The sequence below is a fragment of the Manis pentadactyla genome, chromosome X (genome assembly GCF_030020395.1).
Source record: "Manis pentadactyla isolate mManPen7 chromosome X, mManPen7.hap1, whole genome shotgun sequence".
NCBI lineage: Eukaryota > Metazoa > Chordata > Mammalia > Pholidota > Manidae > Manis > Manis pentadactyla.
In genome coordinates, this window is record NC_080038.1 from 14302503 (window position 1) to 14328120 (window position 25618).

Below are 25618 nucleotides of genomic sequence, written 5' to 3' on the forward strand. Positions count from 1 at the left end.
AGAGTCACGAGAGAAACAGAAAATGTTTTCACGGCGCCGGATGTTGGGCATGTAAGTTCGAGAGTGCTCCCCACATCGTTGTGACGACAAACTCCCACCCGCAGAAAAGCCCACTGCGAGTAACAGTGGACAGCTCCGCTGCCACTGAGAATCACTGCGGTCCGAGGAGCAAAAGAGAGCGGAGAGCAGAAACGCGCGTCCAGGCTCAGGTTGGGCGGAGGACCGCGCAGCCCCCGGCGGCGGCAGCCGCTCGGGGACCCGGGCCCAGCGGGCGAATATGCGCATGCCCCGCTTTCCCGCCGTGCTGTCCGGAAAGCAAGTGACCCTGGAACTGGACTCAGTTTTTAGCCCCTTTACCAAGACCCTTAGAGTCAACAAAATGTTAAAATATGTAGAAATTCCGACTTTTATAGGTATAATGTTCTCTTTGGGCCCCAGGTAGATTTCTGAAAATGGATTTTAATGCTTCTTGGGGGCAAAGTAGTGATACGAATCAGGGCCCTAAAAATGTTTGCGTGCCTTTGGACCTGGCGATTTCACCTCTAGAAATTTATCCTAAAATTTTTTTTGGATGAGGTGTTAGCTCCAATATGCTCATCAAGAATGAGTTATGATTTTAAAAATAGAAAAACGATCTAATGTGCAACAATAAGGGGGTTGGCTGAATGGATTGTAGCCCCAGGGGAATATTTGGAGTTAAAAATCAAGTTGTTAAAAATATCTAATCGCCTGTGGAAAAGGATTTAAAAATATTACTTATCTCTTGATCTCATTTCTATAAAATGTTTTAATGTGTAGCAAAATATATCCCTGGGATATTTTTTGATTACTGACTTATTAAGAGGGGTTTATGTGAGCTGTATGATTGTGATTTTTAAATTTTGAATTATCTTTAATTTCCATAATTTCTGCATTGAACATGTTTCTTTTATAATTAAAAAAAAGCTCATTTTAAAATGATGAGAAAATGCTTTATAAAAGAACCATGTTATAGCTATTTGGTAAAATCCATAATTGCACCTACCTTGTGTTTAGTAAATCCCGGTTTTAGTTTCTTTAAGATTGGCAGAGTGTATGGAATGGTTAAGACAGTACTGCAGTTGACAAGGCTTGGTGGATTTCTGTGGGTGAAAAACTTGACAGGAAAGAAGCTGCCAGCTGTGGCCATGAGTGCAAAGGCCACTGAACACCACGCTCCTCCCATCCACGTCTGCCTTTGTTTGGCCTGGTTGTTTAATGACCTTTGGCCAAGTACTAAGTGACACAGATCCTATCCTTTAGTAGCACTTGTTGGTGGCCCCCAAACAGTAACTATTGACTATATAGATAGTACAGCCCCCTTAAATCTGCTGAGTACTCAACTGATTTATTTTCGAAGTACACCTGGAAGATAGAAGTTTCTAAAATTTGCTTAACTAATGAGAACAGCAAGGTACCAAGAGGTTAAAAGATTTGCATATCTACCAAGTTCTAGTATAGCATCCTGAGTGCTTGACAAATATTAATCCATGTAAGCTTCAAAACAACCCTGTAACATGAATGTTGTCATTACACTCCTTTTAAAGATGAGGAAAGCCGAGCACTGAGAGGTTAGGCAACTTGCCTAAAGCCACACAGCTAGTCAGGGTTGAGCCAGGGTTTGAGACCAGGAGGACTTGGTTCCAGAGTCCAGACGCTATGCTGCCTCTCCATAAACTATTCCCAGGTTTCCAACGGCTGTTTCGGTAACAGAAAATGACTAACAATAGCTTAAGGCTAGACTAATCAGCCAGGAACTGCACGATGGGAGAAGGAGGCCAGAGCTGGAAGGACAAGCCATGTGATGCAGTCTGCTCTGAGGCCAAGGGGGAAGGAGGCCCAGCCCAGCTCTTGCCAGATGGCGTAGAGTAGGTCAAAGGCATCGCCCAGCCTGAAATACAGATCTGGCGGCCCAGCATTTCATGCTGACATTGTCTCTGGCTTGAGCACACCCACATTCCAATAGGGAAGATTTTGGACTCCATTCTCCACATTTCCATATTGGCTAATAGGAAGAGACGATCATACCCACCATTATTCACACGTCCCATTATTCAGGGGATTCAGGGGATTCAGGAAACCTGGGCCCCTGTGAAGATGCTATGGCACTTCTTGGAGGGAGCCACTCCCCAGTGGATGACTTAGAATAGATCATACATGGGTTGCAAAAGTCAAGGAATATTTGAGCATTTTTGATGTGCTAGACCCTGTGCTAGCAGAAGCATTATGGCTATGGGCTATTTTGACTTTGGACCCATATAAATGTATTACATAACCATAAAACAAAATGGAATAAAAATGGAGATGAAATGCAACAAATGAGTTTGACCATATACCAAGCTGCTGACATAACCTACAGAGAATGACCTGGGGTTACTGAAACAGTAATGAGGCCAGGATGAAAAGAACTGCCAAAAACAATCTCAAATTGCTTTCAGTTATCAGCGTTATTGAGACTACACACACAGAGAAAGTGAACATATAATTATGCTAATGTCTTTAAGAACCAAGATTTTCAGGGTAAAAGAAAAGAGGCATGAATATAAAATCTAAGAAGTAAAAGCCTGGTGGTCCTGAATTTGAATTGGAAATAGCAGCATAAACTCATGACAGATAATCCCCTGTAAAAATACACACCCTGGCTGTCTCTACTGGAAAGACCTAGGATTCTACTTATTGCAAATATGAAGCAAAGAACAGCTCACATCCAGTCTGCTACTGCCTACAACTCTGAGTTCCCCAAGGAAGCAGAAAATATCCAGAGCTCAAATAAGCATGTGGGTGCTCTTGTTCGCCTGTGATCAAATCTCTACTCAGCAGCCAGATTGGTCAATGCAACGGCTCCCTACCTGTTCTGGTTTCTCTCATCTCCTGTGGCTCTCTGCCTGCATTATGCCACTGTAGTCCCTTGTTCGTCTTGCTATTCCTCTAACATACAATGTTTATTTCCTCCCCCGGGCATTTGTATTTGTTGGTCCCTTTGAAAAGCTCTCCACGGGATCTTTGCAGTTGGCTCCCTGGTTGCATTTGGGTCTCTGCTTCCATGTTGCCTCCTTGGAGGAGCCTTTTTGACCCTTCTCCTTACTTTCTACCCTCTTACCTTGTTTAATTTTTCTTCACACCATTTGTTGTTACTGCTATAGTTCATATAAATATATTTATGTGCACTTCTTAGTTACCCCCATCAGACTATAAGCTCTGTGAGCTAGACAAGCTTCACTCTACTTGTTCCATGCTCTAGCCCCAGTGCCTAGTACAGCACCAGACACATAATCTGTGCTCAATAAATAGGTATTGAATGAGTGAGCGGGTTTAAGGCTGTGTGTCCTACAGTGCTCTTAGACATACATAATCAGTATCACCCCATGCAAATAACTCTCAAATTCATATTTCTAGCCAGATTTACATCTCCAGCTTCCTGGGAGACGTCTTCAGATAGCTAGCTGTTCCACTGCCACCTCCAGGTTAACATGTCCTGGAGCATCCAGACCAGCTGCCACTTGTGCCCTGGATATCTGGCCTCTGACCCTTTGCCTTTTCTTTTTCTTCACCCTTCACATTCAGTCAGCAGAGGCCTCTGCTGAGGTCATGCTGTGCGGCGGATCTCACTTCCATACTTGCCTTTTAATGGTGCCCTCTCACTCCTTTAAGGAGCAGTCTCTTCACTGTAACCTGGTCATAGAGGTGGAAGGAATCAACAGTCTCTCAGTCCAGGCTCTTGCCAGTGGCCAAATCCTTTTTCCAGCTATTCTGACAGCTGGTCATGCTTTGAGCTTCTGCTTTGAATGCTGACAGGGAATTAGCTCATTGGATCATTCGTATTGTTAGAAAATTCACTGTTATAATGAACTGAAATACTTTAATTTACACACACACTTATATAATAGCTCTTACTCCTGGAACATGATGGGCCTGAAAATGTGTAATGATGTATCTCATCCTCTGTGGTTTTACTGTTCACCGAATTCTCTGGTCTCCCCGGCAGGAGAATTATAGTTCACCCCACTGAACTCAGATGTGGTTGAGTAAGTGGCGCTGGTCTATGGAAATTGAAGTGTGACATGTGTCACTTCTGGGTAGAAGCTTTGAAAGCCAGGTTAAATGATCTCCTTTCCCTCTACCATGAGACAAGTTAAATTCCTGATAGAGATAGCTCCATCAGTCTGGGTTCCAGAGTGAAGATATGGAGCAGAGACCCAGCCAATCCGTGAGGGCCCTGTAGTATGCCACCGGGTGACCTGAGTCATGTGACTGAACAACGGCGGTCGACTGTCATCCAAACAAAACCCAGCCCACCCCAAGTCAGTTTTTTCCCCTGACTCCTTTAATCACTCTTCACAAGTCACAGTTACAGCCGCTTACCATTCTGAGCACTGTCCCCTGGATTCCACCCTTTTTTGTCATTATTCTCTTTAAGATGTGGAGCCCAAATATGAACACAGCATACGAAGTGCAATCCCACTAGTGCACAACCAATCTTTGACCCGGGAACTCCTCTGAAGCCAGAGCTGCTTTTGTGTTTGTTTCTTTGTGTGTGCTTTTATCATTAGCTGTGTCCTGCAGTTGTAACTCACGTTGAGCTTGTGAGCCTGTGACTAGAGCCAAAGGCTTTTCCCATTTGATCTCTTAAGATTTATTTGGGGAACCGATTTTTGGATCCTAGGCCAAGTAGACTGGGCAGCGTTTTACAGCTGTTACGTGATCTCTTAAAGACAAGTGAGCGGCAGAACCATTTATAGAAACCAGATGTTCCGTCTTTGGCCCTGACCACGCTGTTTATCTTCGTCATCGCGTGTACTGAGCGAAGGCTGCAAAGTTGCAGCACTGGCAGGACGGGCGCACTGCAAGATTGGCGTGCACGATTTCCAATCTTGCGCGGCCAACCTGCGGCGCAAAACCCGAGAGCCTTTTCCCCGCGGCACCTTGGAGGCGGGGCCGTACCTTCCCACGCAGGCGTCCTCAGGTCCCCGGCTTCACACCCGCACTCCGCGTGGGCACAGGAGGAGCCATCGCCGCGCCCCGTCTGGCTCAGACACCCAATGAGTGGCCGCAGGCCTTTCAAGTGGGCGGGGAAACCTTTGTGAGCCGTCCTGGTTGACCCGTGGCCCCGCGCGGCGCATGACGTCTCTCCGTACGCCTCACGTCGCGCTGCGGTTAGGGCGTGGCGTCCGCCTCGGGCGCCTGAAGGAGACTTGGGGACTCTGGGGCTGCGCGGTCTGGGTGGTCGCGAGTCGCCGCCGCCTCCGCCGCCGCCGCCAGAGCCCGCACTCCATGAGGAAGATGCTCGCTGCGGTCTCCCGTGTGTTGTCAGGCGTAGCCCAGAAGACGGTGAGGCAGCATGAGGGGCTCGGGGTGGGGCGCGAGTGGGACCGAGGCAGGACCCGACGCCGGAGGACTGGCTGGGCTTCGGGCGCGGCAGGGTGACGGAGAGCCCTCGGCCTCTCTTTTGCCTCTGCCCCGCGCACCCTGCACCTGGCCCCGGGAGGAGCGTCTAGTCGGCCCACCGGCGCCGCCTGGGGGGAGGCGGAGCTCGGCAAGGCCCGCGTGGAGGGCAGCCGCGGCCTCCAAAAGCGCCTGTTGGTTTGCTGCAGACAGAAGAGGGAGCCTTGGGCTTCCTCGAGCCTCCAGTTGACCCCCTTCCCGGTCCAGAGTCTAAAACTTTCTCACTTAATCCCTTTTGACCGAGGGTCCAGGTAATATATTAAGAGCGTGGAATTCGGCGACTGGCTCCTTCCGAACACCTGCCTATTTACTAGCCCTGTGACCTTGGGCAAGTTTTTTTTTTTTTTTTTTAAACATCTCCGTGCTCAGTCTTCTCATCTCTAAAGTGGAAGTAATACAAATACCCATGGTGTTGTGAGGCTTAAACGCGTGCATACCTTTACAGTTTTGTTGTGTGAGTGCCCGTTTTGGAATACGTTTAACACTTGCCCTCGGCTTTATGGAGGATTCAGACAGAGGCCTCCCAGAAATACACTTCCTTTTCCATTCCCTCAACGATGAGCTTTAATTGACAGTCAATTCAGGAGCAGTAAAGCAGAACCCAGAGGAAACTGCCCTCCCCCTTACACACACACACTCTAAAAGTAGCTAAGGAAAACCACTGTGGTGCTAGGGAGGGTGGGATTAGAGGTTAGCGCTGTTTATGTCTCCTGCTTTTAAAAGTGTAACATGTGTCAAGCATTTTGACCTCTAGGCATAGGGAGGTAGTATTACTTGGTATAACTGCAGCCAAGCTTTAACTTTCAATTCTGGCTCTAATAACTCTCCTGGGACTTGGTGACAACTCTGTTTAATATGGGCAGAGATCATGGAGAGGTAGGAAGTGAACCCCCCTGTAGGAATTCCACTGACTGAAATAACTACAAAACAGTTTGATGAATCAGTTATTAGCATTTAAATTGTAACTGGGTCTACCTCAAGGACAAGCACATTTCACCGTTACTTCTGCATATACACATGATATAGCGAACGTTTACTGAGGTCTTAGTGTGTTCCAGGCACTAGGCTATCTAGAAAACATGTTCCTGTTACTTATATTCAACTAAAAACTTATGTGGAGATAAAACATACAGGGCCTTAGTTAATGCTGTATTATGTTGAATTTAAAGGACTACATTTAAAAAACTTCGATAGAATTGGTGATGTTCTACAGGAAAGGGAAAATTTGTGTGTGATTTTTCAAATTACTGTCTCTTCTGTCCCTCTGAACAGAGAGAAGTCATTTAAAATCAGAGCCTTGTTCTCTCAACTGTTCAAAATGCCCCGGGTTGTGTTTTCCAGTCTTCTAGCAGTGCTTTGGCATGAAATGCAAATTGCACTTCATCTTCACCTCAGTAAAAGTTTGGCCTCTTCAAAACTAGTATAATACAGCCCAAATCAAATGGAATTGAGTTTTGGGTTACAATGGTTTGCTAATAGACAAAACAAGAGAGGACTATAACTTCACCCAGTCAAAAATTCTTACTGAGAGAGATTATTACTACAGTGGAAATGGATTCCTGTGCATAACATTGCTTTCTCTTTATTTTATTTATTTTGTTTTTTTTTATCAGTTGATAGCTTTTTTTTATTTTCCAGCATTTTATTTTATTTATTTATTTATTTAATTTTTTTGAGAGGGCATCTCATATTTATTGATCATATGGTTGTTAACAACAATAACATTCTGTATAAGGGACTCAATGCACAATCATTAATCAACCCCAAGCCTAATTCTCAAGTCTCCAATCTTCTGAAGCATAACGAACAAGTTCTTACATGGTGAACAAGGTCTTACATAGTGAATAAGTTCTTACATGGTGAACAGTACAAGGGCAGTCATATCACAGAAACTTTCGGTTTTGATCACGCATCAGGAACTATAAACAGGTCAATTATGATTATTCGTTTGATTTTTATACTTGATTTATATGTGAATCTCACATTTCTCCCTTATTATTATTATTATTATTATTATTTTTAATAAAATGCTGAAGTGGTAGGTAGATGCAAGATAAAGGTAGAAAACATAGTTTAGTGCTGTAAGAGGGCAAATGTAGATGATCAGGTGTGTGCCTATAGACTAAGTGTTAATCCAAGCTAGACAAGGGCAACAAAACATCCACGGATGCAGAAGATTTCTCTCAAAACGGGGGGTGAGGTTCTTAGCCTCCCCTCTGTTGGTCCCTAATTTCTCAACCTAATGGCCCCCCTGCGACTGTGCCTGTCTTAGGTTGTTCCTCCCTTGAGGAATCTTACCCGTCTCTGGCTAACCAGTCATCTTCCGGGGCCATACAGGGAAATGTAAAGTTGGTAAGTGAGAGAGAAGCCTTATTGTTTGAAAAGGTTAGCTTTTTACTTCTTTCCATATTTATGCCCTGTGGCTTCTATGCCCAGCATTTGTCTTGAGGTATCTTTACCACTTGGAAGAATTATGATACTCGGTAATTTTGATATGAGGCACGAATTCTACTAAGGTGTTGTAATTAGGAAGGAAGAAGAGAAGCTATAGAAGTAGCAGATGGAAGAAAACATGGGAAGATTGATTATTTCTTTGACATATCTTCTTGTAGAGTAACATAAGCGTGTATAGGTTTTAAATTACTAATTAAATTGCATGCACACATTAACATAATAGGAATACAGCTACATAACCAAAGCAGACCTACAATTACCAGCCATCTCCAGTGAAACCAAGAAAACCAGTTAGGCACCCTAGGCATTTGTGAAAACTTATCAATGATATGATGGATATTGTCTAACTGAATTTGAATATTTTGAGAAAAATCAGACAAATTAAAACAACACATTCCTGGGAACTGTTCACATCCCATATGTTCTTTTAACAGTAGATAGTCTATAGTTGCAAGATTTTGGAGCGCTGCAACTTGCACTTCTCCTAATTCTTGGTTGAGTTCCAACAGTGTAGATGCAGTCAAATTTGTTGTTTTACTGTATGCACAGGCCAGCTTAGATATCTCCTTCCTCATTCCAATGGCAAGTCCAGGAACCGGTGGGATGAATGCAGCTACAACTGCAACAGCGCCAGGATCTTTGTTGAAGTTTTTTGATGATCATCTTCTGGAATGACTCTTCCAGAAAATGTTGGTGTTGGAAGTTCTTCTTCATATCATATCTTAATTCGTTTTCTGGGTAGCCAAATTAGGCTTTGATCCTCTGTATAAACACAAACAAACCCTTTCCCCACCCTTTGATATGCCCTTTATACCATTGTGAAGAACTTATTGGAAATCACCACACAGGAACTGCTTTTTTTTTTTTTAAGAGAAAGGAATATTATCAGAAAAATGTATTTCCATAGCTGATCTTCTGACACCCTTTAAATGATCAAAATTAAGGATATTTAAAGCATGCATTAATCGGTGATTTGCAGTTAGTTTTATTCTATCAGGGAGTAATCCCCCTTTTCTTTCTTTTTTTCTTTTCTTTTTTTTTTTTGTTATCATCTACAATTACATGAAGAACATTATGTTTACTAGGCTCGCCCCTATACCAGGTCCCCCCCACAAATCTTTATTTTTTAAGTGAGGATAAGAGACAGTGAAAGTTACTGCTCCTTCCTTTGAGCCACCCCTCTCTTTGTCTGTTTTGCATGCCTGCATATGTCGCAGTAATTATTCTAAGGCACAGAGAAAAATATTTTGAAGAATTATGTATTAACTGAAGGCAAATTCGGGCGCACTAAGACCCCCACCCTTTAAGATCCAATCACCACCGACCAGATGGTCGCCCACCCCCTTAAGATCCAGTCACCAAAGCAGAACACATCCTACCCCTACTCCTTAAAAATGCGCTTCCTCACCCACGAGCTGCTGCTCCCTCTCTCTGGGGACAGCCACTTTCTCTTTCAGATAATAAAATCTCTTGTGTGGGCCCGTGTCTCCTGAGTCGTTGTGGGGTAAGGAGGGTCGCGGTGAGGTACCCTTTCATTAACCCTAGATTATGTGTGTCTGGGCTGAAACCCAGCTTCATAGGTCCCCTCCCCGCAACAGAGCAGATCAGCTCATTATTGTTTCCATAAACTAATAATTGCTGAGATGTCCTCAGAGTGCTCAGTGCAGCCCAGGCTCTTGGATCTGGTGTGCTCACTCATCTCACAGGCTTCAGGTGTGGTAACACAAGCTACTAGAGTGTTCAAAGGGTTTGTTTTAGAATCATCATAGACCTGTACTTAATTTTTTTAATCTATACGTCTTGATGCTAAAGAGATTATTATTAGCTGAAGGAAAACATACTTGAAACTGTTTGTCATGGACTTGACAGGTTTCTTGTACAGCATGTCGGTTTTCCAGTGGTTTTGGGCTTGAAACTTTGATTTGCAAGTGTCTTTAAAATTAAGTCAGCTTATCAGATGTTAGTCCCATCAAGACAGGAACACCAGTTTCTACATGATACAAGCAGGTTTAAGGAATTTATCCTTTAACAAACTCATTGTGTGAATTAAAGTTGGTGTTACTATTTAATACCTTAGAGTAAGTGGAAATGCTGCTGTAGTTTATCATGGCGTTCATTTCTCAGGGCTTGAGAGCACTGGGGGTTACTCTGGGCCTATGGTGGAAGCCTTGGGACATTGTCCTGCTCTTTCCCCCCTCAGCTTTTTTCCTCCAGCGGTGTCATTGTGTTTACTTGTTGGCTTCATCAGATAATGGTGTATTGATGAATGAAGAGATAAGAGGTATAGTTAACCGGTGGCTCTTAACCCTCTCACCAAGGTCAAGTCCAGGGCTAGAAGTTAGATGGTAAGGTAATACAGACTGTACGAACACATCAGAAGTACTTTTTGTGGAATCTGAAGAACGTGTAAGTTTCCATGAAAAGAAGTCATGTTGGTTCATGACTGTGTGAAAACATGGCCGAATGTGGCTAAAACAGTTCGGTAATACTAAAGGTTAAATGTTTGTGGCCTAACTTGTACATTACCCATCACAGAGTACTTTAGCTGTGAGCAGGTATGTTTGATTGCAAGAATGAAAACCCCCAGCTTTTTACCACCCAAGTGGTGACAGCTACCTAAACATGAAGAAGGCTACACTATTGTAGAGAAGATCTCTCTTCTGGGGCTTCAGGAGGAGTCTGTCCAAGAGGTAGGGTATCATCTGTTCAAATTGTAAACATCCTTCAAGCCCACTGTTTTTCAGTCAGGGAGCGCTAAGTTTCTTATCGCTTGTCTCGCACATTTCTTACTAACAGAATAATCTCATAATTTGGGTAATTTAAAATATTTTTCTTACAGACTCATATTGTAGAAGACTGGTTTGTTTTGAAACAGGAATTGAATCATAGTTTTATTTGAGGAGTAATTCTGAAAGTGAAGCTTAAGGTTCCTCATCGTCTGGTTACGACTAAGACTAGCATAAAGACTAGCCCACAGATGATCTAGTCTCTTCACTTTGGCCATTAACTTCACTATATTCTCACTGTAGCTTCTTTGAAAATGAAATGATTAAGTGGGTGGGTTTGGTTTTTGCCCCCTTTCTTTGCTTTTTGCCTTCATATGGGGGTATGATTGTGTTTCATTGCCCAAAGTATGGATTCATTTTGGAAAACATGATCACAACACAGTGAACAGAATGGAAGTTCATGAATATGTTGGGCTTATTGAAGTTTCAGGGCTGCATCCTGATAACTGATTAATAATAATGACTTTCAGAAACAACAGACAATAAAAAGTACTGATATATTTGTATATTTTGGTCTTTCAAGGCAAGCAGAGTGCTGGTGGCATCCCGTAATTTTGCAAACGATGCTACATTTGAGATCAAGGTAAGAGTTGTTGTACTTTGCTAATTTCTCCACAGGTACGCTTTGGTAAACAGCTTCACCTTTGGAATAGAACATTTTGATGTTCATGCTTTTTCATCGTTTTCTCCCAGATGATCTAGAGTCAAAGGTTCAGTGAAGTTTAGCAAGAAAATTTACTTTTTTTACTTAGCAGCTTGCTGATGTTTCCTGGGGTAGGGAGGAGCTATAAAATTTAAAGACTTACTGCAAAATTTGGAATATGTTTCAGTAAAACATTTGAGAAGATCTTAGAATTCTTTGAAGTTTGTCTTTCAACTTATAACTTAGTTGGCATCTAGGGGTTTTCAGTAAGAGTCACCTTAGAAATACTTCCTCTAAAACCCTATCCCATTACATAGTGAACTTTATGAGTTAAGGAGTCAGAAACAATATGCAGCATTTCTGCCATGCTTCTCTGCTTGTTTTTGAGTTAAATATTGTTTGCCATGGAGTTAGATCTCAAAATGGGTTGGCAGCATCTTCAGTGTAGTAACTGGAAGATAACTGTGTGATTCCATTTCAGAAATGTGATCTTCACCGGCTGGAAGAAGGCCCTCCTGTCACCACACTGCTCACCCGGGAGGAAGGGCTCAGATACTACAGGATGATGCAGACAGTCCGCAGAATGGAGCTGAAGGCAGATCAGCTGTATAAGCAGAAAATTATTCGTGGTTTCTGTCACTTGTGTGATGGTCAGGTGGGTGATAGCTTTGTAGTAAGACCATGTTATTTAGGAATTTAAGTAGGGTTTGTATTTCTTAGTTTTTACTCTGCCTTATGCATCTTAGGGATTTGAGTCTGGCATTTTAGAAGAAAAATGAGGCTGCTGAGACCTACTGTGAAGCTTATGCTAAAGGCTATTCACACATCATGTTGCTGGTTTCCTATGCTTTTACGTCATTGTGATGACCTGTACTGGATATACTTTTGAGGGAAAGGGTTTTTGTTTTGCAGGTTTAGGCCAAAGCTACAAATTCAGATGTCTGTAGGGACCAGCTAGGTGGAATAAATAAGTGAAGAAGGCCAGGTATACAAAAAATAGAGAATGGTGGGACGTTGTAACTGGGTTCCAGCCAGTTGCTGCCATATGGAAATGCGGGGCTAATGCTTCCAACACTTTGTTTTTTCAAGAGAAGACAGAAGTCTCTATATTCATGTGAGATTCCCCCAGTAGTTTAATGTTGACATCTGAGTCAGGATTTTTTTCCAAATGACAGTACAGGCTTAAAGGAAACAGCACACATCTGTGGATGGCCAGTTTATAGCTTCTGGCTTGGTCTCTAACACTGTACTCTGTTTCTGATGAGAAAATAGAGCTACTTTCTGTGGTTATTAATGAAGAGTTCTACTCGGCCAACTGTTCCATAATAGTCTAGGAAACTTTTTATCTGGAAATGTGTATTGTATTGACTCATCACTGCTTCATCCCTTAATGCAGGAAGCTTGTTGTGTGGGCCTGGAGGCGGGCATAAATCCTACAGACCATCTCATCACAGCCTATCGGGCTCATGGCTTCACCTTTACTCGAGGGCTTTCTGTCCGAGAAATTCTCACAGAGCTTACAGGTTTGCTGTTGATTTATAAAAAGGGGAGATTGAGAAATTTTCAAGTCTTTCCTATTAACATGCTAAGCATTATGAGTTAAAATTAAAACCTTTTTGAGTAAAAAAAAAAAACCCTCTCTTTCGGTGCTCTGGTACCTCTGTTGTACTTCTGTGTGAATGACCATTTTTGAGGTCTTCTGGTTTTTCAGGTAAAAGTTTAAAAAGGGTAGCGCTAGAAAATCAGAATAGTGTTTATCACTCAAGCATGCCAGCAAAAATCTAGCCATCATAGAAAGTAAATTGAGTGGAAGCATTTCATTGTATATAATTTAAATTCTAAGAATCCTCTTAATATTCCCTTTGTTCTGCCTGACTCTTGAACTATTCAGTGTACCAGTATAGGAGAAATCATTTGTAACTGGCAAACAAAAAAAGAAAAAAATGAAGGTACAGAGGACAATGCTAGCATCTGAAGGAAACTCAGTGATTAGAGAGCTGGAAAGGTTGGAAAGGTCAAGGACATGGAACTGGTCTTACCTGCATTATGAAAAGACCAGGAGATGGGGGAATATGTATAGAGGAGCAGGTGCTTGTACAAGTGAATTGGCCTCTGAGTTCTGATAGTTGAGCCTCTAAGTAAGTGTTGGGGTGTGGCTCTGTATATTCGGTTTTTGATATGTGTGTGTGTGCTGCCATTTCTAGGACGAAGAGGAGGTTGTGCTAAAGGAAAAGGAGGTTCAATGCATATGTATGCCAAGAACTTTTACGGGGGCAATGGCATCGTCGGAGCTCAGGTAGTTGAGGATGAGGATTGCATGCTCTCCGCCTTGGCCTTGACCCATGTCTTTACAGTATTTCATCCTCCAGAGAACGTCCCTCTGAAGTGTTTCAGTTCTTTGGGGGCTTGGTGTGCTCTTCATACCCTACCATTCAATCATTTAGTAAATAGATTTGGATGATTACAATTTTTCCTTTTAGGTATTTGTGTTTTATAAGTAAGCAAGAGCCTCTAGCAGTGGAGCTACACCTTCATCTTTTAGTTTGTATTTCAGTACATGAGTCCCATCCACTTGGCCCTGCCTCCTCCTGCTGTAGACAATGCTGACGTTCGTGTCAGGCAAGGAGAGGCAGGTGGTGAGGTGTTAGAGGCCTGGTTGGAACCTCAAGCCAGCTTCTGTGGTTATGTAGTCCTCCTTGTTCTCAGTTAACGAATAATGAAGACGTAACAGCATAAAATCATATCTGGATTGTTTGGTTTACTAATACATTAAAATTCTATGTTATAAAAAAATACTTAGGTTTCATTTTTTGGCTCTTTGGGATTAGTTGAATCTTTGAATGCAGAAATATTATTTAATGGTTGAAGTAGAATAGGATAATTATTCATGTTACTTTACTGGTTTGTTTGTAATACTGGGGGTAGGCATGAGGTAGGGAGAGTTTAGAGCAGCAGTGTAATTTCTCAGATTCTGGCCAGGAGATAACATTCAGAGTTAATGTCTCTCCTCATGGATTTCTATGGTTCCTTTCCTGGTTATCTTTAACATTAGGTGCCCCTGGGAGCTGGGATTGCTCTGGCCTGTAAGTATAATGGAAAAGATGAGGTCTGTTTGACTTTATATGGCGATGGCGCTGCTAATCAGGTAAGTATATGTCCCTTAACTTTCCAACAATGATGACACTTTTATTTTCAAAGTGCTGAATATTCATAGTTCTGTTTTAGGGAAGTAGTATATTGCTTATTAGTTGCAATAGCCATTCATATGGCAAGCTAAAATTTGGTTTTATGACCAGACTAATGGTTTTCCTCTTGGCATGTTTCACAAGCACTTTCTGCAGCACACTCCTGAGAGAGCCGTTAGGTCTTTGCTGCTTAAACTCTGTGGTGAGGGACCTTTTCACATTTTAACCCTTGCTGTAGAAGGGAGGCTTTTCATCCTTCATGAAAGCTTTCTCAGCCAGGTAGAGGAACACTTGTGGACGATGAAATGTAGAGAAGAATAGCAAAAGGAAACCACTTGAACTTTTTATACATACTTCCAGGGTCAGATATTTGAAGCTTACAATATGGCAGCTTTGTGGAAATTACCTTGTATTTTCATCTGTGAGAATAATCGCTATGGGATGGGGACATCTGTTGAGAGAGCAGCAGCCAGCACCGATTACTATAAGAGAGGCGACTTTATCCCTGGGCTGAGGGTGAGTGTACTTGGGGGGCCAGGGCACACCCCTGTGGCTTGATGCCTCTCTGTGCCCTTCACAATCTCAAATTGAAGATTTCTATATTCTTAGTGTGTGAACAGGTCATGTAAGGTTAAACTCTTTGATTTATGCTCTGCCCCATCCTCTGTATTAACAGGTAGATGGAATGGATATTCTGTGTGTCCGGGAGGCGACAAGATTTGCAGCTGCCTATTGTAGATCTGGAAAGGTAAGACTTTCTCTTAAGCCTCTGGACTAGAGATTTCAAATGATACTTTTTTGTCTTAAAGCTGAAAGAATACCTCCCACATGTCTATTGTAGCTATTCAGGAGTAGCTGCTAATTGAGGTGTGTGGGAGAGAGAGGCTGAGTCCAGCTACGTGAGTTGGGTCCCTTCATAAGTAGTTTGGTCTTGGTAGCTCACCTGGGAAACATTCCATGTTGCCCCCATTTGGGGTAAATCGTTTCTTCCAGTGCTTCCTCAGCATTTTGCACCTGTCTTCATCATGACCATTAACGAAACCAAAAGACAAAATAGACTATGTGCCTCCAACCACCATCACCCATTGATTGAAAGCCCCTTGAGTAGTGAAGAGACTGGTGACCCCTGCAGTGTCAGTTTGTTGTCTATGAATTAAATACTGTGGTTAGACTATGTAATCTTAGTCTTGCTCTTTCAGTCTTAACACTCTTGGCCATTTGGTTACAGCTGTGGCAGGAGAGGGAACACTTAGATTGGCCTAAAATGAGGCTTACGTGCCATGAGAGCTAGTGGAAAGCTGTTCTGCTCCTACGTGGGTGTTCCACAGCCCAGAAAGCATGCCCCTGAGGTTGACCTTTCAGAGGCTTCCCCTGTCTGTGTGTACAGTACTGCAAGTAAGATTTAAGGTTTGGCTAGCAGTGATGAAAATGGGAGGAAGTGGGTAAAGCAGGGAGGGAAGCGTAGAGCAGGTAAACGAGAAAACGAGAATAAAATAGAGCCTGAGGTGGCGGGGTGGTGTCTGGGCTCAGCAGTCTGCGTCAGGACTCTGAGACTAGGGGTCCAGGTGCTCGGTGGTGTGTCCCCTCCCAGTTCCTGAAGGAGTATGTGGGTATGTGGTCTCCAACCCTATGTGGTTTGTAGTATGTGTTGACTTGCCCCACCTGAGCTTGGAATTAGGGGAGGGTCTTCAAACCTCTTTATCATTATTGTCACCCACTCAGCTTCCAAGTGGTTGCAATGACATAAAAAAGAGCAGGTGGCAGTTACTGAAGGATGGACATAGGCAAGGCATGGAGCATTTTTTTATGCATTATTTAATTGGCAGTACTTTGAGGGTCTTTTTGCAGATGAGGAAACAGGCACAGAGCAGGTAGGGGCCTGAAGATAAAGTCATCCCCCTCCTGCTGCCACACCTGCTTCCTGATAGGTTTTTCTTCATTAAATCTAAGCTGTTTTTACAGGGTTAAATATGAAACAATGCCGATGAAACAGTCAATTCTTTGTCAGTGGGCTCTACAACACCCTCAATGCCTTTTTAATTCACATCAGTCGGTAGCAGGTTGCTTTTATTAAGGTCCTGTTGAAAACTAGAAGAATGAAGCATGCAATAATTAGGCATTAGAAATGAGAACAGATAACTTAAGAATGAGCCAACTAATAGATTCTTGACTAGTGAGCTAATTTCTAGAAGATGTGGTGAAAAGATCTGTGATCCTGAAAGGGTGTGCACTGGAGACCGTGGGTTGGTGGTGGGCTCTGCCTGTTGTCTCACCTAACAGCCACTGACTTGTTTCAGGGGCCCATACTGATGGAGCTACAGACTTACCGTTACCATGGGCACAGCATGAGTGATCCTGGAGTCAGGTAGGAGCTCGGGAAATCTGAGTGTGGTGCTGCTCACATGAAAAAGCCAAGCATTTCAACATTTCCTTTGGAAGCTAGACACGAGTTGGTGTGAGGTAGTTACTTGAGTCTTAGCCTGAAATTAGTGCCTCCCGATAAATTGGTTCCAATATAGAAAACATTCTGAACATCCCCACAATATATGTGGTATGTACCTGTTAGCAGGAGCATCAGTTAAAATTGGAGAGAAATTGTTGCAAAAAAGGTCTGCGGGTACAGTAGTGTACTTAGGGGCATTTAGCTCTTGTGGGCATCACCCATAATTCCTTCACAGCATGTTCCTCTGGGAGAGTCAGGATTGTTGGAATAGGAGTTTTGCATGTCACTTAGTAACTCTGGCATGTAATGCCACAATGCCATAGTGTAACACAATTAAAAGAAATAGATTTAGTCAAAGTAAGACATAACAAGCCTTTGACCTTTGAGTGGAGGATGGAATTCTAAGGGAAAATGTTAGCTTATGTGGAAAAATGTATTATAGAATCAAGAACTGGGAAGTTTTCGCTGTTCGCCGTGGTCTTAAGGGAGAAAGGAATGGCACATACAGTGGTTCCACTACTTCCTTCGTGCCCTACGTCTAGCTTGGGTACAAATAAAAAACAGGGCTCCTGTTGTCACAATACCAGAGAAGCCAGGTGAAGCGCCAGTGTAGTGTTTTTTATAAAAGATAACAAAAGAACTCGGTCTAATGTTTTGTGGTTCCAGCATTCCTGCGGTGACATAGGTGTTGATGTGGTCCATTTCAGAAACGTGTCTGTATTCCACACGAGTGGCCCTGCTGTGCTGGAACTGTTCTTACCTACTCATGTCTCCCTCCCTGTAGTTACCGTACCCGGGAAGAAATTCAGGAAGTAAGAAGTAAGAGTGACCCCATCATGCTTCTGAAGGATAGAATGGTGAACAGCAATCTTGCCAGTGTTGAAGAATTAAAGGTAGGCTCTCCTTTCTCAGCAATTTTTCCCCCACCCAAAAAGCTGCCATCCTTGTGGGAGCTACCTAAGTAAATGGGAAAGCGTAGGTATTGTATTTTCACAGGACAAAGTCTGTAAACACTCCAAGAAGTACAAGTATTTCTTCCTAATTAATTCATAAATGTTCATGTCTATTCCTGTGTAGGACAGTGTTGTGTCATTTGTTTAAAAAAAATATCATCTAGAAGTACTAGTAGTTGCTGTTACACAAACAATAGGGTCCATGTAGAGCTGGGTGTTACCTATGCTGCTGGTTCAAAAGTTTCTGAACTACAATCTGATTTTTCAGGAAATTGATGTTGAAGTGAGGAAAGAGATTGAGGATGCCGCTCAGTTTGCCACAGCTGATCCCGAACCACCTTTGGAAGAACTAGGCCATCATATCTACTGCAGTGATCCGCCTTTTGAAGTTCGGGGTACAAATCAGTGGATCAAGTTTAAGTCTGTCAGTTAATGGGAACTCTGTGTTCTCAACTTGGTTGAGGAAAAACCCATAAAAAGAAAGGATGTCAGTTAAGATAGTAATTACATGTAGTCGGTACAGTGTTGCAATAAAAGATGTTATTGTTTAGTGTGAATGTTACAGTAGGTCTGAAATAGCTGATACAGAACTTGCTTAACCTTCCTTAAGGTAATACTTCTTAGGTACTAAAACTCCGCCACCTTTTTGTCAGGGGAATCGTCTCTCTGGTGTATTCCCATTACCCTGACACACCCCCAATTAGGGTGCATGTTGGCGCTGAGCCTGTTCGTACTGACGGTCATTGCTCCTTACAGCCATATTTATTATACCAGGCAGGGGTAGAAGGACAATGCTGTTTCTAAGTTAATCATATCAAAGCCCAAATGACTTAGTTTTCTCCATTTATATATTCAATATAAATATGAAGCTATTTTCTTAAGTTTTCTACTTACATTCATATCATCAATCATTAACTACAAGGCCTATTCTTATCTAAGTGCAATGCCAGTTTATGTATGACCTAAACCAATGATTCCCAGCCTTTGTGATAAACACCCCGTGGTGTTTCACTTTCCTAGCAACTGCTATAAAGTGTACTGATTTTTTCCACTGAAGTCTATTTTAAAATTCATTTTGGAGACGTCTGTAATAATACTCAAAATACTAGGGTTCACAATAATACATACAATTTTTACTCACTTTTGAAACATGTTGATAAATAATAGGTTAAAAAAAAAAGAACAAAAACAAAACCCATCTTGGTAATTCTTAATTTGTTGAACAATGGTGTCTTCCTGGTGTCAACACAGTGGCATTTGTGGCAGCTTTTACAACAAAAATGTTGGGTCTTTGCTCTGTATCCCTGGCTTAGGGGGCCTGCTTGCAGGTTGCCAGGGACTTAGCCTGTCTTCTGTGCTGGGACACTGCAGTCCACAGCTGGCAGAGGAGCCCACCACTATGGAACAAACAAGAGTTGGCTTTAGTATATAATAATTCTAGACTTGTCTGGATTTGCCAAAATGCATTCCCTGACTTAAAAACTGAAATAGAAGTATGTTTTCTTCACAGATTTGTGCCCCAGCAGGAATGGGACATGGGAATAAGAATGCGGGTTGCAATTTACAGAAAGAAGAGATTGGGTCCGTCATACTGGCATCTGTGTCTTTCCTCACTTCACTCCCAGCCAGGCAAGGATGGCCAAAGATTGAAGGGGGAGAGCTCTTCTGTTTCACCTCCTTACTTCTCTCCCTTTGCCTACTGGGCCTTTAGCTTCTGCCACCTCCTGGCTTTTTCCCAGCTTGAACCTGGGAAAACTCCAGAGTCGGGGGTGAGGTAGGGTAGTTTTATTTTTGTTTTCTGACTAAGCCATAGGAAAAGGAATTAATTTCAATGAAGGGGGGAAGGTTACCAGCACTTTTTGTTTTCTGCTGCTTTACCTGAAAGCATAACATGTGAAAAAAGTAATTTTCTACTACATAAAGTGTTTTGAGGCTATCTTACCGTATTCTAAGGTATCTTAGATCTTTCTTAGTAACATTGTTAAGAATATCAGAAAGTGTGTAACCCTCTCCAACAATCTGAAACAAAAATGCATGAGTTAATTAAGCAGCTTCATAATAATAGCACAGGAATGGTTTTTTTGGTTATACATTTATTTACCTTTTGGATTGTAGTCACATCTGCTCCTTGCAGTCGCAACCAGTCTACAAGCTCTTCATCTATTTCCTGCCTATTAGACCCAGGAGGTAACACTGGGTTCTTTGTGGTCTCTGTAATGATCAGTAATTTGTTTCATTGTATGTTAATGTTAACAAACAGTAACCTCTTTAGAAGTAACAAGTTGGATGAAATGAAGTATTCCAGAATGTATTAAATGTGACCTGAAAAATAATTAAACCTGTCTCTGCTGCTCTAATAATACACATTGCCCAGCACTCCATAGTTCTTAGATTCACTTTCCAGAGATTCCCTTACCTATAGGCTTTCATATTGTCTGTCTACCATTTAAAATGCCTTCTATCTTTATGCCTTTTCTAAAGAATCACATGCTTAACTGCACTGGAATTCAGGTAAGGAAAGAAATTTTAGTATTGAGATGTTTGCATCTGCATGTATCTATTCCACCTTCCAAGAGGTAGCTGTAACCCTTTGTAAGTGGCCCAAAATGAAGTAGGCAGGTTTACTGAGGTGTAGTGATACAGTAACCCCCTTTTGAGCATGCATGCAGTGCTGTGAGCTTTGACAAGCAATCATGTAACCACTGCTAGAAGAATAGAAATGTCCATCACCCCCAAAACATACTCCTGGCCTCTTAGAATCAACACTCCCCCAAGTCTGATTCGTGGTCTGTCCCCATCTCTTTGCTTTTAACAGCATTGTATAAATACATTGATGGAATCATAGTATGTAGCCTTCTGAACCTAGCCTCTTTCACTTAGCATACTGCATTTGCAATCTGTTTTTGAACGTGCCATTGTTCCTTTTTATTATCGATCAGCATTGCAGAATCTACACACACACACACACACACACACACACACACACACACACACACACACACACACACCCCACCCCCACCCCCATATCTACACACACACACACACCCCCCACCCCCCACCCCCCCTCAGCTCAGCTGGGTCAAGGCTGATTAGAGTATTAGCCAGACCATTTCACACACACACACACACACACACACACCTCAGCTCAGTGTTAGCCAGACCATCACACACACACACACACACACACACACACCACCCCCACCCCCACCCCTCAGCTGGGTCTCAGCTCAGCTGGGTCAAGGCTGATTAGAGTATTAGCCAGACCATTTCTCACACACACACACACACACACACAAGTCGGAGCAAGTAGAAAATCACTCACCATGTAACTGAAGGTGAACGAGTGCTTGAGTTTTCTGTTCTAGGGTTTGCCGTAGAAGATTCTGGTACTCTCTTTCTTTTTGAACTAGGTGTTCCAAAAGTCTAGTTTTTTAGGAAAAAAGGCCATCATGCAGAGAGCCTAACACGCTTCAACTCAACTATTTGTTGAGCCTTAGCAATTGAGAGAGAAAGCACCAGTCTAGTTTCTTCAAGTTCCGTGAGCAGGTTTCAGCCTGCACATGGGCACTTTCCTTGTGCTTCCTCCCCTTGAAAACACCCCAGCACTGAGGGAATGGGTATACTGTCTCAGTGTGCCAGGAACCAAAAGACAACCTGATGGTGACAGCCAGAAGCATGATCTGATCATTTCAACTTGTCTTCCTAAGTCAGACCAAGTCCCTGCAACTAGTAGTCAGGCTCCTTCCCCCAGGACTGAGCCATGGAGCTAGAAGCTCTGCTCTTGATGGGACAGCTGGTGGGGGAGGAGGGTAGGGAAGGCACGGGGCCGCACTGGGAGAAGGAACCTCCACCAACATGGACAGAGCCCAGGGTTGTGCTGAACACTTGTCAGGACAGACCAGCCACCGTCACTCTGGACAGCAGGTGCCATCTTCCTGCTCTGCCCAACAGTTAAGGCATCTATGTACCACGGGGCAGGCGTGGGCAGCATGTTTGTCAGCCATTCACAGTTACGTGCTGGCTGCTATTCAGCTAACTACTCATGCTACTGACACGGGAAGATAACCAGAAGGACTATCAATAATGGAGAGGAAAAACCTTCGAATCCTAACATTTTACGTGGGTGATTATAAACCTTAACACAAACATACCAATTTTCACATCTATCATTTTTAAAACAAAATCTTGCCATCACTACCAGTTAATTAAAACTCCAGGGCTTTCTCAAAAGGAAATGAATACATCTGCCTAAAGATGAAATGTCAGAGATCTGTACGGATATATACAACTTCCAAAATCTGTACACTGGGTACTTTTTTTTTTTAACCAAAGCAGATCTGTAATTACTACACTGGGTACTTTTTATCTCCCTTACCAAGGTCCTATGGCAACAAGGCGTTATTTGGAACCAGTGCCAACTAGTTAGCTACAGCTGTGGGTGACATTTGTTACAAGCTCACTGAAGAAGTGATTGAGCAAACAGGAATCGTTTTATTTGGCAAATACTTTTGAGCACCTACTATATGCCAAGAAGTGAACAAAACAGGCCAGCTGTCACGGGGAGACCACAGGTAATGCCTGGGTTCCCTGGCTGGGTAGGCAGTCCACAAATGCCTGCCCAGAGATCATGACGGCACAACAGAGATTCCAAGGGAAGGCAGACTGCCTCAGGGTCAGGGGTATGGGGTACACGTCCACCCAAGGAGTGCAGACCGACCCCAGCTCACTGCTTCCCCAGGGGCAGATTGCAGCTGTCCACTGCTGCACCCACTGGATCCCCCATGCCATGCCAGAGGCCCATCTTGGAAAAGAGAGACAGAAACAACTCTGAGAAGCTGCTGCCTTCAGCACGGCTGCTGTCTGTGCAGCCTGTGGCAAGACACTAGCCCGCTCTGGTTCCTGATATTAAACAAAGGGAGGCATTCTAGGCCCCCAGTTGAAGCTGAGAACACCCCATTGCCCAGTTCCCTAGTAGGGAAGTTGCTTTTCTGAGCCCTCTTCAAACCAACTGCCTTGCTGGTCTGGGTCACTGTCTCACCCATGCCCACCTGTTGGTCTCTTGCCTGAGCTCGTCCAGCTGCAGGTTCAGGTGCTGCTGGTGTTGCTGCTGGGGCTGCACCTCCTGGGCACCTGCAGACTCCAGGCTGCGGCCTCCGTAGGCTGTGCGCGTGCAGCTCCTGGGGGGGCCTGCGGGGGGACAGTCCTCTTCCACCTCCTCTGCGTCCTTATCCACCCTGTCGGTCTCTGAGGTGGGCTCAAGGTGGGCTTGGAGCTCTGTGAAATCACGGAATTAGAAAGGACCACAGTTGAGCAGGGCGTGGGCTAGGTGTAGCTCATGTCCTGTGGCAGGAAACAAGGCCGCTCCCAGGCTGGCCAGGCCAAGGCTACTCTCCAGCCAGGGACTGCAGGCTTTACAGATGGAGAGGAGCTGGTTCCACACAGCTCTCCTCAGTGAAAAGATGACGCCCCCCCAACCCCACCCTGCTTACGGATGAGGAAACTGAGGCTTAAAGATGTTAGTTAGCCAAGGACAGCTTGAAAAAGGTACAACCAGGTTTCCAACCTGGCCTGTGTTCTTTTACTACAGCAAGATGCCCACTTGGAATGGGAGTAATGAAGTCCTGGGGTTTAACAGGCCTCTCCTGGAGGCCAAGCCTGGGCTGCGTGCATTCAGGCAGATGACAGGGAAGGAGCAAAATAAAGAGTAAGTGGCAATGTCAACGATGTGCTGTGAAGCTTCTCTTCATAGGAAGAAGTCACCACAGAAGGAGAATCAACTTGGGTGTTAAGCTGCTGTAACATTTCAATAACAGAGTCTACAAAAGCCAAAGATTTCTATAGCTACCACATAATTCTGAAAGGAGACTGAGCCATTAAATCACCAACCAACCAGGAGGTGTTCCTGAGGGCACAGAGGATACACTGAAGGATCCTGGCCCTCAGGCTCCATGTCCTTTTTTAGATCATGAGTCTATATGCCATCTCCTCGGTTATGCCGAGGGGGGCATGTAGAATAGCACCAGGAGAAGTTCTTAAAATCACAGAATCTAGCCCTGGAAGGGGTCTGTGAGAGCACTTCCTAAATCACAGAGAAGTATACAGGCACATCTCAGATACAGCAGGCTCACTTCCAGACCACCACAATAAAGTGATTATTGCAATAAAGCAAGTCAAATGAATTTTTGGTTTCCCAAGGCATAAAAGTTATGTATTATACTGAGGTCTATCAAATATGCAATATCATTATGTCTAAAAAAGCAATGTACATGGCCTTACTTGAAAAATGCTTTATTGCCAAAAACTGCTAACCATCATCGGCACTTTCAGTGAGTCATAATCACTGATCAATTACAGATCACAATAACAAATATAATATTGAAAAATTTGAAATTTTGTGGAAATGACCAAAATGGGAGAGATGTAAAGTGAACATATATCATTTAGAAAAACAGTGTGAACAGATTTGCTCAATGCAAGTTGCCATAAACCTTTAATTTGTAAAAACAAAAAACACTCAGTATCTGTGAAGAGTAATAATACAAAGCACAATAAAATGAGGTGTGCCTGCATAGCAAGATGGGAAAGAGAGAGTAACAATTGTTGAGAGCAGAGAACATTTCTGATCTTTTCCAGAGCTGACCTTGATTTAAAAGGTGGCACGTACCCAGGATGAGGATGGTGACTGCAGCCTGCACAGCTTGATGAATGATGTTGTCCATTGCAAACATCCAGTGGGGCCTAATTAAGTGGTTCCTCAAAATTTTATTTACCTAAAAATCACAAAAATCCAGATTTTTGGTCTGTTGTACTTCTAAGAAATGTAAGCTCTTACTAATTCTGATTTGCTTCTACTCTGAGATAAAGTATTAACCATGCTGCTCTGGATTGCTATCTGATTTTGAGTTTCTTTTGGACTGAGACTTCCTCCAAGTTGACCCTAGTTATGCTGGGTGCTAGGGGATGGGTACAGACATCATATATACCACACTGGGCCTCTTTGCTGTTTATTCCGTGAGCACTTACTGAGCCCTGATGAAACATCAGGCTCTGTGTTGGCTTGGGACATAAAGCTGAGCCAGACATGGTCTTAGGTCTAGAGCGACTCACATTTTTTTGCACAGACACAAGCTTAAACCCCACACCTCCTCAGATGGCAGAAGCCACCTGTTCCCAAATCCTATACTCCCAACTCTTTGTGGCCAAATGCAGTCAGCCCATTGACCTGTACTTGCATATTCAGTATTTAGTAGGAACTGCCAGAAATCAGGATTCAAGTATGAACAGGTAAAAAGAGCTAGGGACTATGGGAGAAGATGGTAATCAAACTCCAGTCTTAGCTATGAGTACAGTGGGATTCCTGCCTTCTGGCATGTTCTCTAGGGCCAAATGGAGCACTTACAGCATCCTGAAATCCAAACAGCACCAGGTGAATCTGCCTGATGAACGAGCTGTCAAAGTCCAGGTCCACCTTTAGCTTTGATATAGCAGATGCCATCACTCTGTGCTCTGGGGAGCGGATGAAGTCCCTCAAGATCCCAATTATTTGCTTGATGTGGCCGACTGAGAGATACAAGTCTTCTGAACTCTGATTCCCCCACCCAACAAAAAAATCACTTTTGTTGAGTAAGTCAGAGAAAAGGAGGGAAAATTCAAGAAGTATTGAGGGAAACTAGATTTTCCATTATGTAGTTGCT

General features: G+C 43.3%; 2 protein-coding genes across 2 annotated transcripts in view; one reads left to right on the plus strand and one right to left on the minus strand.

Annotated features, from left to right (window-relative positions):
* Positions 1-5160: 5160 nt before the first annotated feature.
* PDHA1 (pyruvate dehydrogenase E1 subunit alpha 1) lies at positions 5161-20262 on the plus strand. Its single transcript, XM_036912859.2, has 11 exons — positions 5161-5346; positions 11224-11283; positions 11825-11998; positions 12740-12866; positions 13548-13639; positions 14396-14488; positions 14889-15044; positions 15205-15276; positions 16826-16893; positions 17756-17864; positions 18193-20262. Exons 1-11 carry the CDS (start codon positions 5290-5292, stop codon positions 18355-18357), a joined length of 1173 nt encoding a protein of 390 aa, XP_036768754.1. The 5' UTR covers positions 5161-5289; the 3' UTR covers positions 18358-20262.
* The window catches only part of MAP3K15 (mitogen-activated protein kinase kinase kinase 15), a 118975-nt gene continuing 112590 nt past the window's right edge, over positions 19234-25618 (minus strand). The window contains 7 exon segments of the mRNA XM_036912775.2: positions 19234-19321; positions 19867-19943; positions 20026-20133; positions 21215-21347; positions 22973-23198; positions 24589-24694; positions 25324-25509. Coding sequence (XP_036768670.2) covers positions 19234-19321; positions 19867-19943; positions 20026-20133; positions 21215-21347; positions 22973-23198; positions 24589-24694; positions 25324-25509 — 924 coding nt within the window.